The sequence below is a fragment of the Dunckerocampus dactyliophorus genome, chromosome 11 (assembly GCF_027744805.1).
Source record: "Dunckerocampus dactyliophorus isolate RoL2022-P2 chromosome 11, RoL_Ddac_1.1, whole genome shotgun sequence".
NCBI classification, from domain to species: domain Eukaryota; kingdom Metazoa; phylum Chordata; class Actinopteri; order Syngnathiformes; family Syngnathidae; genus Dunckerocampus; species Dunckerocampus dactyliophorus.
The window spans coordinates 71,946-91,290 of NC_072829.1; the positions used below are offsets into that span (position 1 = coordinate 71,946).

At 42.3% G+C, this 19,345-nt stretch overlaps 1 protein-coding gene across 15 annotated transcripts in view; it reads right to left on the minus strand.

The window, feature by feature from the left end:
- Window positions 1-19,345, minus strand: part of map7d3 (MAP7 domain containing 3) — a 33,208-nt gene that overhangs the window by 2,981 nt on the left and 10,882 nt on the right. Inside the window, exons 1-15 of one of the 15 annotated variants that reach the window (XM_054792830.1) lie at window positions 17,736-18,893; window positions 17,588-17,671; window positions 16,540-16,647; window positions 16,125-16,214; window positions 13,984-14,082; window positions 10,889-11,014; window positions 8,475-8,617; window positions 6,916-7,055; window positions 6,638-6,855; window positions 4,940-5,063; window positions 4,540-4,825; window positions 4,407-4,457; window positions 4,266-4,335; window positions 4,042-4,189; window positions 10-269 (exon numbers count right to left, since the gene is read on the minus strand). In XM_054792830.1, coding sequence (XP_054648805.1) covers window positions 10-269; window positions 4,042-4,189; window positions 4,266-4,335; window positions 4,407-4,457; window positions 4,540-4,825; window positions 4,940-5,063; window positions 6,638-6,855; window positions 6,916-7,055; window positions 8,475-8,617; window positions 10,889-11,014; window positions 13,984-14,082; window positions 16,125-16,214; window positions 16,540-16,647; window positions 17,588-17,671; window positions 17,736-17,745 — 1,957 coding nt within the window. In that variant the 5' untranslated portion in view covers window positions 17,746-18,893. Of the gene's footprint in view, window positions 1-9; window positions 270-4,041; window positions 4,190-4,265; window positions 4,336-4,406; window positions 4,458-4,539; window positions 4,826-4,939; window positions 5,064-6,637; window positions 6,856-6,915; window positions 7,056-8,474; window positions 8,618-10,888; window positions 11,015-13,983; window positions 14,083-16,124; window positions 16,215-16,539; window positions 16,648-17,587; window positions 17,672-17,735; window positions 18,894-19,345 lie in introns of those variants that run through there. The other 14 variants (XM_054792816.1, XM_054792814.1, XM_054792825.1 and 11 more) reach the window with 14 other exon arrangements.

A 19,345-nucleotide genomic window follows, 5' to 3' on the forward strand; every position in this document is an offset into this window, starting at 1 on the left:
TCATCTCACCTGACAGAGCCTCTATGGCTTGACTGGAGGAATGCAGGGAGCTCACTGGGCTGCCTTTGGTCCTGTCCGGCTCATCACAGTTGATCAAAACTGGGTCACAGTCCTCTACCTCGATGAGGGCGTGAGTCTTGGAGTGGACGTTGAGATCCATGAGCTCCTCAAAGCTCCACTGGTTGGACTTACTGCCTCGGCCTGACACCAGTTCCACCTTGGCCGAGTCCTGTTCATTCAGGAACTCTGAGCCTTCAACTAGGCGGCCTCTTGGAATTGGACGAGAGAAAGAAAAGTGTGTGTGAGAATATTAGCTACTAAGAGTGATACAGTACAGGTAACCCACGGTACGGTCGGTACCTCAGTATTTGGGCGACGGTTTTGGTCCAGTTTCTGTACGTTTTTTGTGCGTAAGGAGAACAACACACAACAAAAGTACTACAAAACTGCTGGAGCATAAGGTGGGTTGTCACATGCAAAGCAGACAGTACGGCCTATGGTGACATCCCTATTAGCTGCACTATATTGTAAGTCTTATGTAATGCCATACGAGTACTCAAGGCTTCATGTTGTGTGGAGGACTGAAATTGACGACTACAAGGAGCTAAAGAGAAATCAGGCATGTGGACAATCTAACAATGTTGTACTGTTATCCAGTGTTCCATCACGAGTTGGGAGAGTTAATGTGGCTTGCTTGCATTCCATTAGATAAGTCAGCTTATGTGAAAGTGAGCCAATGGCAGAAATGAATGATACAGCCCTTGCATTGGATCTCATTCCATTATGCGGGTGTAAACATTTGAAATGGGCTTTGTAGGACAATAGAATGAAACAAACCTCTGGGTTTGGATATTGAAAGAGTTTCAATATTGTAGTTGTAGCTGGGGCATTTAAAGCACAAAGAGGATGGGGCCTAATTGGAAGCAGGCAGTAACTTGGAGAGAGGCTGTTCTTTCCAAAATGTCAAAAGTCATTATATACAGACCCTTTCCAAAAAATTAGAATATCATGGAAAAGTTGTTTAATTTCCATAATTCCATTCAAAAAGTTAAACTTCATAGATTATAGATTCAGGGCCCACAATTTAAACGATTTCAAGTGTTTATTTGTTTATATTTACATAATTTGGGCTTCCAGCTCATAAAACCCACAAAAACAGGAATTCCAAAAATTAGAATACTGTGAAGAAATCACCATTTACTTCTCAGTTTTGGCAGGAAAAAAAAAGAAAGAAATTAGGACCACATCAAATCAATCAAAATATGGTACTTTCAAAACGATATGTCAATCTTCAATACTTGGTTGGGAATCCCTTTGCCTTAATCACTGCCTCGATGCCACGTGGCATTGAAGCAATCAGCCTGTGGCATTGCCTGGGAGTTAGGGAAGCCCAGATTTCCTTGATGCTTGCTGTCAGCTCTTCTTTGTTGTTGGGTCTGGTGCCCCTCATTTTCCTCTTGAGAATACCCCATAGATTCTCAATGGGGTTTAGGTCCGGTGAGTTGGCTGGCCAGTCAAGCACTGTGATGGCATAGGCATCAAACCAGGTTTTGGTGCTTCTGGCGGTATGGGCAGGGGCCAGGTCCTGCTGGAAGATGAAATCTGCATCTCCATACAGATCCTCAGCAGAAGGAATCATGAAGTCCTCTAAAACATTCTGGTAGACTGTTGCAGTGACCTTGGATTTAAGAAAGCAGAGTTTACCAACACCTGCACCGGACACTGCACCCCAAATCATGACGGACTGTGGATATTTCACACTGGACCTCAGGCAGCTTGGGTTCTGTTCCTCACCCGTCTTCCTCCAAACCCTTGGACCTTGATTCCCAAATGAAAGGCACACTTTACTTTCATCGGAAAAGAGGACCTTGGACCACTGGCCAACAGTCCAGTCCTTCTTCTCCTTGGCCCAGTGGAGACGCTTCCTACGTTGGCTCAGGTTCAGAAGTGGCTTGACCCGAGGAACCCGACAGTTGTAGCCCATCTCCCGGATGCGTCTGAATGTGGTGGTTTTTGAAGCTGTGACTCCCGCCTCATTCCACTCTTTCTGGATCTCTGCCAGATTCTTGAATCTTCCCTGTTTGATAATCCGCTGAAGCCCACGGTCATCTCTTTTGCTGGTGCATCTTCTCCTGCCACATTTTGCCCTTCCTCTAGACTTTCCATTGATATGCTTGGACACAGCACTCTGTGAACAACCAGCCTCCTTAGCTATCAACTTTTGTGGCTTACCCATCCTATGGAGGGTATCAATGATGGTCTTCTGGCCAGTTGTCATGTCTGCAGTCTTCCCCATATTGAACCCAACTGAGACAATTGAACCAAACTGAAGCAATTTAATGACACCTGCGGAAGCCTGTGCAGGTGATTTGAGTTTAGTAGATGATTAGTGTGTGACACTCAGTTTAAAACATTCATGCCCTGCAAAATTTGGGCTGATTTCTTCACAGTATTCTAATTTTTTGAATTCCTGTTTTCGTGGGTTTAATGAGCTGGAAGCCCAAATTATGTACAAATAAACAAATAAATACTTGAAATCGTTTAAATTGTGGGCCCTGAATCTATAATCTATGAAAGTTTAACTTTTTGAATGGAATTATGGAAATTAAACAACTTTTCCATGATATTCTAATTTTTTGGAAAGGGTCTGTACAACATGTTCATTTTTTCTGTACTTTAATAATGATTTGCATGGGTGCATGAGAATGTGGAAAGGACAACCGAACAAGTACAGTACAGTCATCCCTCGTTTATAGCGTTTAATTGCTTCCAGACACAACTGCTGTATATAAACTTCTGCGATATAAGAGTAAATGTTAATAAATGAATATTTTTGTGATTAGAGCATAGAAAACCTGTTTATGACTTTCTAAATATGGTTTTCAACATGATTAGAGCCTTCTAAACAGGAAATAACATGCCTATAGTCACCTTTACACTCCTATTATTCAGGGTTTACAACACCTTGCACAACTCTTATGCTGCAGGGACTCAAGATGGCCAATGGCTAGCGAGTTAGCGAGCTGACCAGTTAGCCTTGAATTTATTTATTCTAAAATTAAGCCAAAAAAATTAGCAATTCAACACAGAATGGGAGGAGAATTTTTTTTCACTCTATGATGTGGGACACACCATGGCTGACTTCATGCAGTGTTAAGGTCATGTCATGTAAGCGAATGTTTCCATGTTTTGTGTCATTACTTCCCCCTCGTGACCACAACACAAAATATCACTTGTATTTACATACCATCCATCCATCCATCTTCTATCGCTTATCTGCGATCAGGCCACGGGGGCAGCAGGCTAAGCAGGGAAGCCCAGACTTCCCTCTCCCCAGCTACTTCATCCAACTTCTCCCGGCAGATTCCGAGGCGTTCCCAGGTCAGTTGAGAGACATAGTCTCTCCAACGTATTCTGGGTCTTCCCCGAGGCATCCTACCAGTTGGATGTACCCTGAACACCTCCCCAAGGAGGCGTCCGGAAGGCACGCTAACCAGATGCCCGAGCCACCTCACTTGGCTCCTCTTAATGCGGAGGAGCAGCCATTCTACTCAGAGTTTCTCCCGGATGACAGTGCTTGTCACCTGATCTCTAAGGGAGAGCCCAGCCACCCTACAAAAAAAAATTAATTGTACCCGCAATCTTGTCATTTTGGTCACTACCTAAAGCTCATGACCATAGGTGAGGGAAGGAACGTAGATCGTCTGGTAAATTAAGAGCTTTGCCATTGGGTTCAGCACCAACGGGCCGATGCAGAGTCCGCATCACTGCAGACGCTGCACCACTCCACCTGTCCATGTCGCGTTCCATCCTTCCCTCACTTGTGAACAAGGCCCTGAGGTACTTAGAAAACCTGTTTACAACCTTCTAAATACACTTTTTAATATTATTAAAGCCCTCTTTTTTTTTTTTAACTGTGCTAGAGTGAGGGAGTGAGCAAGGGACAACTGTAGCTCCTAATCCATGCTGTGAGTGTCACCCAGTTGAATTTGTCTTTGAGTTTAAAATGTGAACGCATTATTATTTCCAAGTCCGTCTTACCTGACTTCCTGAGTGTCCTCTGGGCCGTTCTCCTTGTCGTCCGTCCCCACTTGTCCATTCATGCAACCAAGTGATTCTTCCCATCGCGCCACTCCATCACCGCACTCATGCGTCTCTATGGTGATGTCACCCATCTGACCTTCTTCACCTATCAACAAGACCAATCTTGCATTTCCGAGATGTGTGACATTAAGGCCTAACAAGCGGTAGTAACGAGAACATACTCTTGGTATCAAAGCCCATCTGGTCCTGTCCATCGTCTTCATTGTCCTGCAGATATTTGTCTTCATCTCTCTGCGTAAGAGTGACAGAATATTAGATATTATTGCTATTTCCACCACATTTTCCAATTTAAAAAGTCTCACCTTATCATTGTGTTCCCCCTTTCTGGTCCTCTTCATTATTTCTTCAATTCTCTGAACCAACACAGTTGAACATATATTTATCATATAATCCATATATAATGGTGCCCAGTGTAAAGATAAATGCTTGTCATACCTTCTTCCTTTCCATACGTTCCTGCTGGTTCTGCTGCATGATGCGGTCTCGCTCTTGGCGGACCTTCTCAGCCTCTTCCAAGGCCTTGGCCTCGGCCTCCTCCCGTTCCCTCTGCATCTCCGCCTGTTTCAGCGCCTCCACAGCTGCCAGTCTCACCCGCTCTTCCTCTGCAATACGGGCCTCCTCCTCTTCCTTCGCTTGTCTCTCCTCTGCCAGTTTCCTCTCCTCCTCTTCACGCTTCAGTCGGGCCTGCTCTGCTAAGCGTTCTTCCTCATCTTTCCTGAGCCTGGAGACAAAAGGCCATACTAGGATTTATCCTTAATACAGTATCTGTTTCCATACTTGCTTGCCACCTGTGCTTGTGAGGGAATCAACAATGAGAGTAAATGGAGATGCTCACTTTTCCTCTTCCTCCCGCAGCATCCTGAGTTGCTCCTCCTTCTCCTTCTGCTCCCGCATTAATCTACGGTTCTCCGCCAGAATCTTGGCAGCCTCAGCAGCAGAGTTGGTGCCCGTCTTAGAATCTAACAACATAATAGAGTACATATTTGTTACATTAATACTGTAAGGAGATCATTTGACTGTTTTTATATGCAACGTTAAACACACAATTACAGAAGACACTGCAGAGCACCATTCTTTCCAGGAGGTGGCACCATTAACAACCCTTAATGTGGGCCAGCATAGCATGGAATCACAGGAGTGCCAAAATTAAAAGGGAACACTTGTGGAAATACAAAGAGAATCAATAATACAAAAATATACAAATGTAGTCATATTCTTTTTCCACTTTGTCATCGTTTTTTCTGTATTGTCTTTGTTTTTTCTAATTTGCCGTTGTTTTCCTGTTTTGTATTTGTCTTTTCCACTTGCGTTTTGTCATTGCATTTAGTAATGACAAAGACAAAAGAATGGTTTCTGTATTGTCTTGGTTTTTTCCATTTTGGCGTCGCTTTCCCTGTTTTGTCTTTGTCATTAATAAATGCAATGCACGACAGCCTCCATCTCCTCTCTCAGCCAAAGCTTGCCAAGAAGACAGTTTTGTCTCAAGGTATGTTGACGTATTACGACTTGTGTGTAACTTACAAATAATGTGTGTGAACGGGTGTCAACGTCTTGTCTTTGTCTTTTCCATTTGGGTTTCGTCATTTGCGAAGGAATGACCCGCCCACAATTCTGCCAGGATGATGACTACTCCATACGTGATTACACGATTTCTGCTTGTAGTGGTTATGTAGATATGGAAATTCGGGAGCCCGGAAACAATGCCACGGACAGAAAGTAGACGCAAATACACGTTTATCAAAAGTAAACGGGGAAATTTAAATATGGTGGACGTGGACGAATTGAGAAGAGGTGTTCAACGAGAATTATGAGCAATTGCTCGGTTGGTGGAAGATGTCATGGAAAGTTTTGATTAAAAAAAAGTCTTTAAAGACTATATCTACGTTGATGAATGCAGATTTGGATGAAGTCGTGTAACGCAATCTTGAGGAGGTAAATGCTTTATCTTATTTATTTCTCCCGTTTACTTTTGACCGTCATTCTTTCGCATTTGCTTGGTATTGCATTTGCCATTACTAAATGACAAAACACAAATAGAAAAGACAAAGACAAAACAGGAAAAACAACGGTAAATTGGAAAAAACGAAGACAATACAGAAAAAACAATGACAAAATGGAAAAAGAATATGACCACATTTGTATATTTTTGTATTATTGATTCTCTTTGTATTTCCACACGTATTCCCTTTTAATTTTGGCACTCCTGTGATTCCATAGCATAGGACTTTAGAATAGATCAGCTCCATTGTCATTTACTGCTAACTGAGCTGCTGCCAAATCACTTTGTACTGAAAACCAACAAGTACTAGTCAAGTAATATGCTGAAAATAAACGAATAGGGCATTTTTCTGCTTGTAGTTTTTGCGCCTTATTTGATAGTTAACTAAAAATGGACAGCCTATGACAATGCATTTGTGTTGCAGTAAAATAATGAAATACTGACAGTAATAAATCATCAACAACCTGTCACTCTCCAATGAATACATTCTTAAATGCAAGTTCAAATCGTGCTTTTCCACTCAAGGGTGCTCACCATCTTTGTCTTTGAACTTGCTCGAGTCGGAGGACAGTGGCGACCCCGTCTGTACAGGACCCAGATCCTTGGACCGGGAGTCCCTCTTTCGTAAAGTGGGGGGTCCCGTTGGGGTGAGAGCTGGTTTCTGGATTGGAGGGGGCTTAGCTGTCATCGGCTGAGGGGATGGAGGATGCTGTTTCATTCCAGGCGAGGGTGGACGTGTCCTTGCATTTTGCCTGTTATAAGAAAATGCATGTCACTGGATGGCTGCATTCATTACAAGTTTGCTTTCTTACTTTGCTGCTGCTGCTGGGGAAGGCGTCCTCTTTGGGGAAGGATTGGGGGCGGGGGATGGTGAGCGGTTCCGTCCCAGAGGAATGGATGGGGAGGGGGGGCGTTGCCGTCCAGGCGAGGTAAATGTTCTTTCCTGCTTGCTCTGTTTTTCCCCCACACAAACGGCACAGAGATGGAGAAAGTATTAAACACAACAAGGATTACGTCAGTAAAGCTACAGTACAAGTACAGTACAATGTGACACCAATGAAAGATGTCATCTCATCCTACTCAGCAAAGAGAAGGATGTTGGCTAAGCTGACATCCATCATGAACAACACCTCTCACCCGCTACATGACACTGTTGTTTCCCTGAGCAGCTCCTTCAGCACCAGACTGTTACACCCACGGTGTAAGAAGGAGAGGTTCCGCAGGTCCTTCATACCGACCGCTGTCAGGCTCTACAACACCTGCACCACCTGAACCATGTTGTAGACACTATGCTTTCTTTACACTGTTCTCTTTACTTGTCTTGCTGCTGTAACAAGTAAATTTCCCCGCTGTGGGATAAATAAAGTACATACAATACAAAGTGAGCTAGATTTGGACACAAAGGAGGTTTAAGACCATTACAAATGCAAACCATATTAGCTTTGGTTCAAGGCTGTGGATGACAGGAAGCAAAAATGAGACAGCACAAGGACAAATATTGAAGTGATATTGAGACAAGGACCCACTGTAAAAGAAGCAATTTAAAACAATGATGACCTACACACCTTGGGAGGTCCTTTCATAACAAAGTTGACATAAGCTTGCACATCAAATACACTTTCACAATGGATCATCTCACAGCTCTAACCACACGGTGATAAAGTTATCTTTGCAACAACCAGTGCAGAAACCAAGAGATGGGAAATCAAAAAGGCCCAAAGCTTAGAGTGGTGGCTACTTTGCATGGTGTGATCTGTCCGTAATCAGGTCACCAGTTTGTCTCATTTAGTGTCACCGAGTCATTTAACAACCTCTGACAGCAGGAGGAACACTTCCCAGTGGTTAGCATCCTGCTGAAGAGCTTTGACAGGCAAATGTAGTTTGGGCATGAATCACATCTTTTGGTGCCAACAAGTACTTTCCTTTCTGATAAAAACTTCAAAGTGCTTGCTTAGGCTAGTCCTGAATCATCCCTTTAAATATTCTTGCATAAACCTGGACTCAGGAGACATTTCACATGATCCATTGCTCTCCTCACTCCAGTCAGTAGTTTTCCACTATCCTGTTTGTGTATGCCACCAACTCTTTTTTCCCTTTCAGTGGTTGCTCCTGCCTCTAGAGCTGTAGATGAGCTGTGGTGAATGACTATGGAGGCATTTTTTGTGAAACTATTGTAATGGGATGGGGATTTTTTTTCTCTAAATGTTCCAAACTCCTGTTTCAATGCCAGTGTTGCACTGAGCAGTATAAAGTAGCAGTGTGTCCACTCAGTGAATATGTGTGCATACAGGGAGAAAGAGGTCATGTTGTATATATTGTTAGACTACATTTTCAAGCACTTTTTACCCTCTGGTGTCATTTCTCTGCGTACCTGCGAGGGGTCGAGGGCTTCGTCTGCCGACACAGAGGTGGTCATGCCGTTCTTCTGTCGGTCAATGCTGCGGCTGCGCACAGGTCCGCGCGGTGGCGGGTGTAGGGGGGTGGCGGAGGCTGAGCGAGGACACAGGTGACACTCTGGTAAAGGACACAGTCATCGCAGAACCAGGGAGAAGCACAACCAGCAGGGAGGGGTGATAAGCAGGGCCAGGCAGCGAAGCAGCAAAAGAACCAAAAATTGCAAAGAAACAACAAAAAAAGGGTAGAGATTAGAAACAGGGAGACATATAGGACAATGGTTGAAAGGCAGGAGAACTTTTTTTTTAATTATTTTTTTTAAAAAAGGGACAACAAAAATTGCATTTGTTAGATTTAGCGCTAAAGCAGGAAAGTTTTAGTCTGTGTTTGTGAGGGGTAACAAGCAGCAATCTCCCCCCAGAAAACCCAAACATGACAACAAGAGAACAATCACATTGCCACTCCAATATTAGAAGATGGGTAACAGAACAGTAGCAGTAACAGAACGGTGTGTGCTAGAGTTAACATTTGCTCAAAAGTAAGCATTTAATTCACAGCAATGTGCAGATGTATTTGGCAATAATTAAGAGTTGTTCATTTATTCATGCTCTAGTGACCATACATAATTACTGTTTTTACCCTATGGGTGTCCAAACCTTTTCCAAAGAAGGCTGCATCAGGAAAAAATGAAGGATGCAGGGGCCACTTTGATACGTTTTATATTTATAAGGCAGGTGAGCCCCGCACGTGTGTGTGTGTGTGTGGTGGTGGGGGAGCATGTCTGTCCCACTACCTTAAGGTGCTAATACTCATCCAATATATGCCAAGATAGAACACAACATCACTAGCTTTGTGTTACAGGTGACAAAGCAAACTAGTGTATATCAAATAATTAACTATATTTGATCATTCAAAAAACAAACACATTAGCTGCATGTCAAAAATGGCCCCTGGGCCACACTCTGAACACCCATGCTTTAGCCTTTGCAATTATAATAATAGTCAATAGTCAGTGGGACCTCTCTCCATAATTGAGCATTAGCAATTCACTTGCCTTCATTAAACCTGAAAGGAACCCTAACCTAAATCATTGCAGTATCCAACATCTGTTCAATAATGTACTAGTTTTCCTTTGTGTAAGTGAAGGAATATTAATAAAACAACCCAAGTGGTGGAATAGGACTTCTGCACAGCGCTGTGTATTAATTCCCATACCAAACAAGACAACAAAGTGTAAACTCCTGCCATCTTAGCCATCAATGCTGAGCAGCCAAATGACAGCCAGTCTCGACTGCAAGTGAGTTTTTCGCAGGTCAGGACATCTTGATGTTGGCCGGTTATCGACTTGCTGTGTCAGATGGAGGGATTAGTTATAATAATCCAGCGACCTTGAGGACCCTTGCTGCCAAAGCGCAGTCGCAGGAGACTCTTCTGTAATTCACTGACTCCATTCTGAGCATGTACTGCAACCAATGCAAGTGCCACGATTACAGATGTGTCATGTTTCCACTGGGGCTATACTTAGTGCACGATCTATATCTGCTAATGGGTGTTAAAGCCAACTGGTGCCACCGGCTCTGTGATGCTGGTCCCAGAACACCTGCAAAACAATTTCATTCTGATACAACCAAAATCAAGTAAGCAGCTTAGAGCAAATCTCCAAGCATGGATCTAGAAGCTCCTCAGATGCGGAGAAATGCTGCTGTCCAAGTCGGGCCTGATAAGCTAAACCCCGGGGCACATCACAATGCCAGGCAATTGTGTCACAAGTACGCATGTGAGCTTTTGGTCCATAAGCCCACACTATGTTCTCTCATGAGTCTACTTTGCTGCTGCTATTTGTGGGTGATACAAATTGCAGCTGACTGTAAACACCAGAAAAATTGAGCAGTGTACTTTGGAAAATCTTGAGCGGCATAAAAGTGAGTCCTATTGGAGTGCGTTACTGTTGAAAATTAGAGAAATGCTCCTTTTCTACATGGTGTCACTGGTATGAGCTTGCTTTGTTTCAGTTTTACACTTCAAAGTACAAAAACAATGGAAAAGAATGGAGGTTAAGTGTATTTACTTGGTTGGTCATGATAAGGAACAAATGTTATCCATGAGGAGATTGAGGGCAGCACACAGCAATGATGTGCAACCAAGGAAAAGCATCAATCGCTAGGAGAACGTAGTAGGTACCGTGCAGTGGAAAAGGAGCACAGATGAGAGGGTATCTCTTAGTCAAAAGACCTTTTCCTTTGCCAGTCAAGGAAAAGCAAAAAAAAAAAAAAAAAAAAACAACCAAAAAAAAAAACTGTTGCTTTTAACTGCACTGTATGGGCTTGTTTTCGATCTGCTCTCGGTTTTACACTTCAAAATAAAAAACGCGTAAAGCAAGCAGGGGGTTACCTGGAGTATTTGTTCCTTCAGGAGAAAGAGCGGCGGCACTTTTGCTCCTAGCTAGTGAGGCCTGGGTGGGAGTGAGCAGGCGACTAATGACCCCTCCGTCCACAGTGCTAGTTGGTGGCTTGTGAGCTGCACCGAAAAATTATCCCCGTGAAAAGAGAAGAGAACAAAAAAGGGGGGGACATGGGAAGAAAGAAAAACAGCCAAGATTAAAAAAAAATGTAAAAAAAGAGGGTGCAAGACAGGGGGTGGGGTGTCAGAATTAGATAAGTCACCATGTGATTTAAGCAACAGGAGAGAAACAACAACAACCAAGAAGGTTATGTCTCAGTCTCACACAGCGTTTTCCACTTTCAGTCATAATCATGAATGAGAACAAGGAAACGATGGCATGGAAGAGTACTGAGACAAGACAAAATCAATGGTTCCTTAAAGGCAGTGCAACATGTGCTGATGGGGAGAAAACACATTGGACCATTAGTGCAGAGCAAAGGAAGTATTATTGAACAAGAAAGACAGGGAGGCTACAGAGTGTCTGAGTAAGACCTTGGTCTTCTGCTGTGAAAGAGTGCCCACGAATACATAATGAAAGGTGTCCAAGTTAATTGTACGGTCAAAAACTTGAATGTTTGCAAATATACCAGCATTATTTCACAGCAGAATTAAGAAACTCCTGCACCCATGAAACAGAATAACTTAGGACATTGTCACCACCTGTGCTACATAAAAATCAAACCAGTTTCAAGTGTTGCCGCTCAAGAGGCGGAGTCAGACATCTTGGTGGCGCAAACAGACATCTGCTACCAACAGACGCTACTGAGGTTTTAAGTGCTAGAGTGCTGCTGCTCTTCAGCGAGGTATTAAAAAGGCCTAGAGTGGCAGTCGGTAGAGTGCATAGCCAAACCAAGGACTAACAATCCTAGTTTGAATTGATCACCAAATTGCACATCTTGCATGTGCCGAAATCCATGCATTATTCAATGAGACACTAAGGAAAGAAGCGGCAAAAAGATCCTTAATTCTCACATGTATCCATACCCACAAAAGCAATGGGAATTCCTTGATCAACTGGAGAAAATTAACTCAAATTATATTTACTTTCCATAGCTGACATCATGCTGTTTGTCTTTAGAACTACACCACCTCTGCTGTTTATAAAGCCAAGCAGTGCACTCAAATTAGCCTCAATCGCTTCAAGACATGAAAATCTCGTACCCGCACATTTACTTCTTCTCTTCTTCTTTTCCTTTGGGCTTTTCCCTTCAGAGGTCGCCACAGCGAATCAATTGCCTCCATCTAACCCTGTCTTCTGCATCCTCTTCTCTCACACCAACTACCTTCATGTCCTCTTTCAGTACATCCATAAACCTCCTCTTTGGTCTTCCTCTAGGCCTCCTGCCTGGCAGTTCCAAACTCAGCATCCTTCTACCTATATATTCCCTATCTCTCCTCTGGACATGTCCAAACCATCTCAGTCTCTCTGACTTTATCTCCAAAAACTCTTAACACACATGTGTCAAACTCGTGCCCTGGAGGGCCGAGACGCTGCAGGCTTTCTCTCCAACCAGTTTCTTCAGCAGGTGATTTAATTGATGAGCTCCTTCCCTCAAACGGAAGGTGTTGATCATTAAAATCACCTGCTTTAGTGACTGGCTGGAAAGAAAACCTGCAGTGTCTCGGCCCTCCATGGCACGAGTTTGACACCCCTACTCTATCATGTGCTGTCCCTCTGATGTACTAAAAAAAAAAAGATGTAAAATGATGTTGTGTCAGGAAGGGCATCCGACGTAAAATTTTGCCAAATCAAACATGCGTACCCGCACATTTACCCATGTCTGCAATAGGGATGGGAATTTCCTTTATCGATTGAGAAAATCAACACCAATTTGTTCTGATTTCCGTAGCAGACATCATATTCTTGTTTAGAGCAGCCTTTGTACAGCCAAGGCACATACTATATTTTACATGAAATAACACTCACAGCACACCACCAAACAAAAATGTTGTATGAATGGCAACAAGTTAGAGGTATGTACCTCCTGTCATTTAGTGGGGCAGCATTTAATTGTTCCGCCTGTCACTGCAGGTTGCTGGCACAGATAGATGAACAAATATGCATTTTTTTTGTAGTAAATACATTATTTTCTGACCAATTAAGTGAAATTGGATAATTTCCCGCAGCACACCTAATCTCTAATGGCACACTGTGTGTGTGTGTGTGTGTGTGCAGCATAGTGGTTGGGAATCACAGCTTTCCGCCCTTCAACAAATTAGTGGAGACTGAATTAACAGCACCTTTGCTGCCTGGAGCCAAGTAATGCACTCACATTTGCCTCAATTGCTTCAAGACAATTAAGACACAGTCAATTCCACACAATGGACCAGATTCTTAATTGACTAATCAAGTTATAATTATTATAACTTCCTTGCTGGAGTATAGTTAGAAAAAGAAAAAGAGTGAGTAGTCCCACAAAAGGAGGCTCCAGACAAAAGCTTTGGTGGTTAATACACTGACAGGCTACTGCACTCTTGAAGGGATTTGTGGGTGCTCTGATGGGGATGGCACTGATGCACAAATACACACACAAACAGCAACTTAAGACCAGCACGGAGGATGTCACGTGGAGGGGTGATGTACACAACAATCTACACTTTGTGACAAAACAAAAAGAATACATGGTGTTAGTATAGACACAAAACAAGGCCACTGCTGTAGTTGACAATTGTGAAATGAGGTTAAGGGTTGAGTTATGTCAGTGAGCACTGGTAAATGATATAAAAATGGTAAAAAAAAAAAAGATGCAAGCATAGTGTTATGAGCAAATCACAGACAAAAATGTCATTCAGGATTATGTGTGAGTTTTGGGGGGGAAAGAAAAGATAGGTTACGTGACTGTAAAGATAGGTTGGCCTGATTTAACAGTCACACACCTTCATGATGCTTAACTGAGCCAAATAAAGTCTGTTAATGACCAAGCAAATTCAAAATGAGCAAGATGTTAACTTCACAGCATCATGCCTGTTATTCCAAAATACAGATCCCGAATTGAAGCATGAAAAAAAAAAAAAAGAGATCAGGATTGTTCCATGCTAGCCACCTTGATCGTCTGCTGTCCCCTTAGCAGCCTTGGCAGGAGTCTGTACTCTGCCCACACTTACTCGTGTGAGGGACGCACTCCTCTTCTTCATGGAAGCACCTATGGACGTGAGTCAAAAATTCCCCCCCCCCCCCCCCAACCCAACAGAGTTTTTAGAAGGAGTCATATGCACTATACAGGTAGTCTTGTGTGTGTGTCTGTGTGTGTGTGTGTGTGTGTGTGTGAGAGAGAGAGAGAGAGAGACAGCAGCTGATGTTCAACTGGTGATCTTTGTCTAAAGTGAGACACAAGCAGAGGCACATATAAGAGCTATTCTACTGTCTAGCTAGTGGTTCCAGGATGACTTTGACTAGACTTCCAAATCTGTCAGTAAAATAAACTGGTATTATACCTGACAGAGAAGAAGTCTTTATCACACTGAATTGGGGTTAGGGCTAGGCTGAAAAGGTTAGGGTTAGGTTCTGTGATTAGATTGAAAAATTAAGCCTCTCTTTGCTGCTTGTGTAACATTTCACCCACAACCACCGTCGGTGTGTAGCTCAGTTTTTCCAGTCACAGTTCAGTTATTTGTCCGCTACAGTAAGGGAACAAAATGTAAAACCTAAAACTTTAACTTTTGTGTCACTTAGATTTAATGATTTTTTAAATTAAACAGGAAAAATCTCCCATAATTATGAGTGTCAAATGAATAAATCTGAAATAATATCACGATTTACAACATTTCTTTTTAGAAAAGGTGCAATGATGCAGACAAATGCGACAATAATTACATGAATTATTATTTTTATTTTTTGTAAACATGAGGTGGATTTTCAAGTTCTGGCTTCTCCTTGACACTATCGCTAGTAAAAAAGCTTGGGCCAAGCTTCACTATATTTGTTTACAGGATAGACGCATCCACAGTTATCCCTCGTTTATGGCGGTTAATTGATTCCAGACTTGACTACTTCTGCAAAGTAGCATTCCTTATTTATATCTTAAATATTTTTGTAGTTAGAGCATAGAATTCCTGTTTACAACCTTCTACATATGATTTTTCATATTATTAGAGCCCTCTAGACATACAATAACACCCCCACAGGGACCTTTTCACTCCTATTACCCAATACAGTAGATATTTGCAGAGAAAATAAGCCATTTAAGGCATAAATAAAACTTGTGATTGTGTGTGTTTCAACGGATGTGTGGACAGGAAGTGACATCAGAGCTCAACCAAACATTATCCGATGTTATTATTAGGATTATGATAGACTGTTATTGTTATTATTGTGCCTATTGTCCGATAATTCAAACCTGCAATAATTGTTGTTGACAACGATCAAGCCTGGTGCATGTTACTTGTGACAACTAGTGGCCAGTGTAGGCTGCAGCTCATCAATGTCCTTTAATCCCTTAAACCACGTGTCAAACTTGTGCCATGGGGGCCCAAGACACTGCTGGTTTTCTCTCCATCCAGTTTCTCCAGCAGGTGATTTAATTGATGAGCTCCTTCTCTCACATTGAAGGTGGTGTTGATCATTAAAATCACCTGCTTTAGTGACCAGCTGGAAAGAAAACCTGCAGTGTCTCGGCCCTCCATGGCATGAGTTTGACACCCATGCCTTAAACTGTATTCGTATTTAAGTTCATTTAGTCATTTTTATGCTTGAAAATGACAAATTTAGACCAGGAATATGTACAAATTGCTTAATATGCATATTTAACAGGCCATAATAATAATAATAATAATAATAATAATAATAATAGGCCATAGTCAACCACAAAAAAGCGGCTATTTATGAACACATTTTTGAAAAACTGACGTGGAGAGCGCGATGTTCGAATTGCCAAATGGCAAGAGACGACTGTATGACGCAAGGAATTTACAGTTTCTTCCCTCACTCGATGTGTACCGCGTGGGAACTCTGTACCGTAGTGAATGACATGACTGCGGACACATCTACCTTTACATCCTTTGTACCGTGTACTGTTAAGGCAAATCATGTTTTTGTGTGTCCTGTTGCTGCTGAAAACAACTAAAATACATATTATATAAAACCTGTCTGAGACTGATAATGAAAGGTGTAAAGTCAAGTCACCTGCATGACTGAGACAGAGTACAGTGGAGGAATATAGTGTTGCATGCAGAGGCGACTAAGCACCTGTCTGCTTTTTGCCTTCCTCCTTTGCAACCTGAGCAGCTCTGCCTTTGCAAGGCAAACGGTTACGAGACGAACTCCTTGGTTTAAAACCTGAGAAACAATGACAATGGTGAATGTTACCCCACGTTATCTGGCAAATGGTACAAAACGCCATTCACTAAGAATTACTCACGGGAAGTGGAAATATTGCAGTATAATCATATGAAACATGCTGTATTACACATCTCTGCTGTTGGCATACAGGTCACAGTTCATGCTAGGCTGCTTGGAAGGCAGCTTTGCTGTCCCATAGACAAGCATTTAGCTTGGCATAAAAACTACACGCATACTAGATAGTGCAAAACAAAGCACTGGGATGACAGCAGGTTAGATACAAAGGAGAGCGAAGTAGGGGCTGTGGAGTAATGAGACTTACTTTTGTCAGGAGATTTGGTGAGGGTGGCAGAAGAGGAGGATAGGCGTTTGCTGATGCTAGTCTCTGATGGCTGTTTGAGGTTCATGGTGGATGTGGAGCGCTTGTCCACTAGTTGGGAGGAGGAGAGACAAGACAAGGGAAGGTTTAAACTAGAGGCAGCCCGACACAGGCGGGTGATGGGTGCACACAATGAGGGTGCTAAAGGGTTCTGCAGTGGCACTGAAAAGTGAGACTAGTTTCATATTCCGTATTGACCTGAATACAAGGTAGCATTATTTATCTTTAAAAAAAAAAATCTCAAAAAGACAGATTGCTCCAGACATGCACCAGGGCAACGGCAATCGTTTTTTAACTGGTACAAATATCAGGAATATAAAAATAATGTATATATATTCAACAGAGCAGACTTCAGAATACTTGAGTTATGTCAGGTAATAAGCCTTGAAAAAGAGGTTTTCTTATATTCGGGTCAATGCTGTATTATATAAACTATGTGGCCACAACATTAAGTGCACCGTCTATTGAGATCTAATACAAGAACAGCATTAAAATATATACAGTATATATATACATATATCATCTCACTTTAATGTGCTGTTCTACTAATTGAAAAAGAAGACATTGCTCCTGTATTGGATGTCATTAGATTGTGTAGGTTTATCCACTATTGCATCAACAAGTTACAGACAGTACAGTGTGTAACCAATTCATGCTACAAAACCACCACATTGTGCTTCAACAGTCGTGCAGTGAAGTTAGTAGTACTGCAGACTGATCATCCACATCATGGTGTGATGTGATGTGACATTAGTTCAGCTTCCATGCCAAGTAGCTCATTTGTTCTTGCACCTGCTCAAAAGTGTGAATGACAGTCAAAGACCTAAAAACAACACTGCCTGCAAGTAGAAAGCAGAAAATGCTCCCATCATGAATAGTGTTAGGCCGCAGAAACAGTGTGAAGAGGAGGAAGTGTCCGTAGCACCAGTGTGCGCTCACCCATGCTGCATTTCTAGAAAATGGCGGGCAAATCACAAACAAAACAAAAAACCTTGCTGGATCCTGGGTGGCTTTTCAGGCGAGGCGGGGAAGATTACTATAGCTACTGGAGATGAGGCACTGGCATCTGAGTCTCCTGTGGGGAAAGATAGCACTCAGAGAGTAGGCAATACCACATGAGGGAGGCATGAGGAACTCACTTTCCAGCATAGTGAGATGGAGGTGAAAACAGGGCAGGCAGCCAATGGTCTTTCTTCACATTCAATGTCTCCTCATAAATACTTTGGCAGAGTTATTCAGTCAAAATCAGCAGTTTTAGATCAGTCAGTGATATGACTGCTTGTCAGAGGGGAAGGAAGCAGATTTAGGTGTGGAGGATGCTACAATCTACACTAGGTCCCCAACTTACGAACATCCGACTAGCGAACATTTGGAGATACGAACGCAAGCTGACTGGTCCATATTTTCATGTATTTTGCCTTGTGGTAACGCCATCAGTATTTATACCGCTACATGCTTCACCAGTAGAGGACACTGTGACACTGCTAATGGTACCAACATGTAGCAGGAGAAGAGGAAGAGGAGAGAGGAAGGCTAAGTTGTAGTTGTATGATACAACCCGGACATAGCGTGTGATTAAAGTTTATGAAGAGTTAACAGGCCTGCTTAATTCTACACCACCCACAAAACACTACCTCTTTTAGAAGAGTCGACCACGACAATTTGTCCTTTTTTTTCAATAACTCCTCCCCCACAACAACGTATGCTTGACCACTCCTCTTCAAAGGTAAATAACATTTATCATTACGTATTATTATATCAGTATTATTTTTTTTTTCATTAATTATCCTCATTTAATATTACTACTGCATCCAAACTCATATTTACATACATACACATATACTGTATATGTATACACGTACGTTATAAGGCAAAACACATGAAAATATAGACTAGTCGGCTTTGTTCGTATCTCCGAAAGTTCGCACGTCGGATGTTCGTTAGTAGGGGACTTAGTGTATTACCTTTTCTCCGACTTCTCCGACTTCACACAAACGTCCTCCAGGTCCTGAAGCAGCAAAACATCCCCAGATCCTCACACTGTCAGCGCCATATTTTACTGTTGCTATGATGTTCTTTTTCTGAAATGCGGCGTTACTTTTACGCCACAGTTGATGGGACACACACCTTCTAAAAAGTTCCAACTTTTGTCTCGTCACACCACAGAGTATTTTCCCCAAATGTCTTGGGGAACATCAATGTTTTCGAGCAAAATTGAGACGAGCCTTAATGTTCTTTTTGTTCAGCAGTGGTTTTGGTCTTGGAACTCTGCCAGTGTCTTTCTTAAGGTGGAGTCATGAACACTGACCTTAACTGAGGCAAATGAGGCCTGCAGATCTTTGGATGTTGTTGTGGGGTCTTTTGTGACCTCTCGGATGAGTCGTGGTTGCACTCTTTGGGTCATTTTGGTTGGCTGGACACTCCTGGGAAGGTTCATCACTGTTCCATGTTTTGGCCATTTGTGGATAATGGCTCTCACTGTGGTTGGCTGGAGTCCCAAAGCTTTAGAAATAGCTTTATAACCTTTTTCACACTGATAGATCTCAACTCATCTCTGTTATGTTTTAACAGGGGGGCAAAAACTTTTTCACACAGGGCCATGTAGGTTTGGATTTTTTTCCTCCCGTAAGAAAAAAAAGTTTCATTTAAAAACTGCATTTTGTGTTCAGTTGTGTTGTCAATGACTAATATTTTAATTTGTTTAATGATCTGAAACATTTAAGTGTGAAAAACATGCAAAAAATAAGAA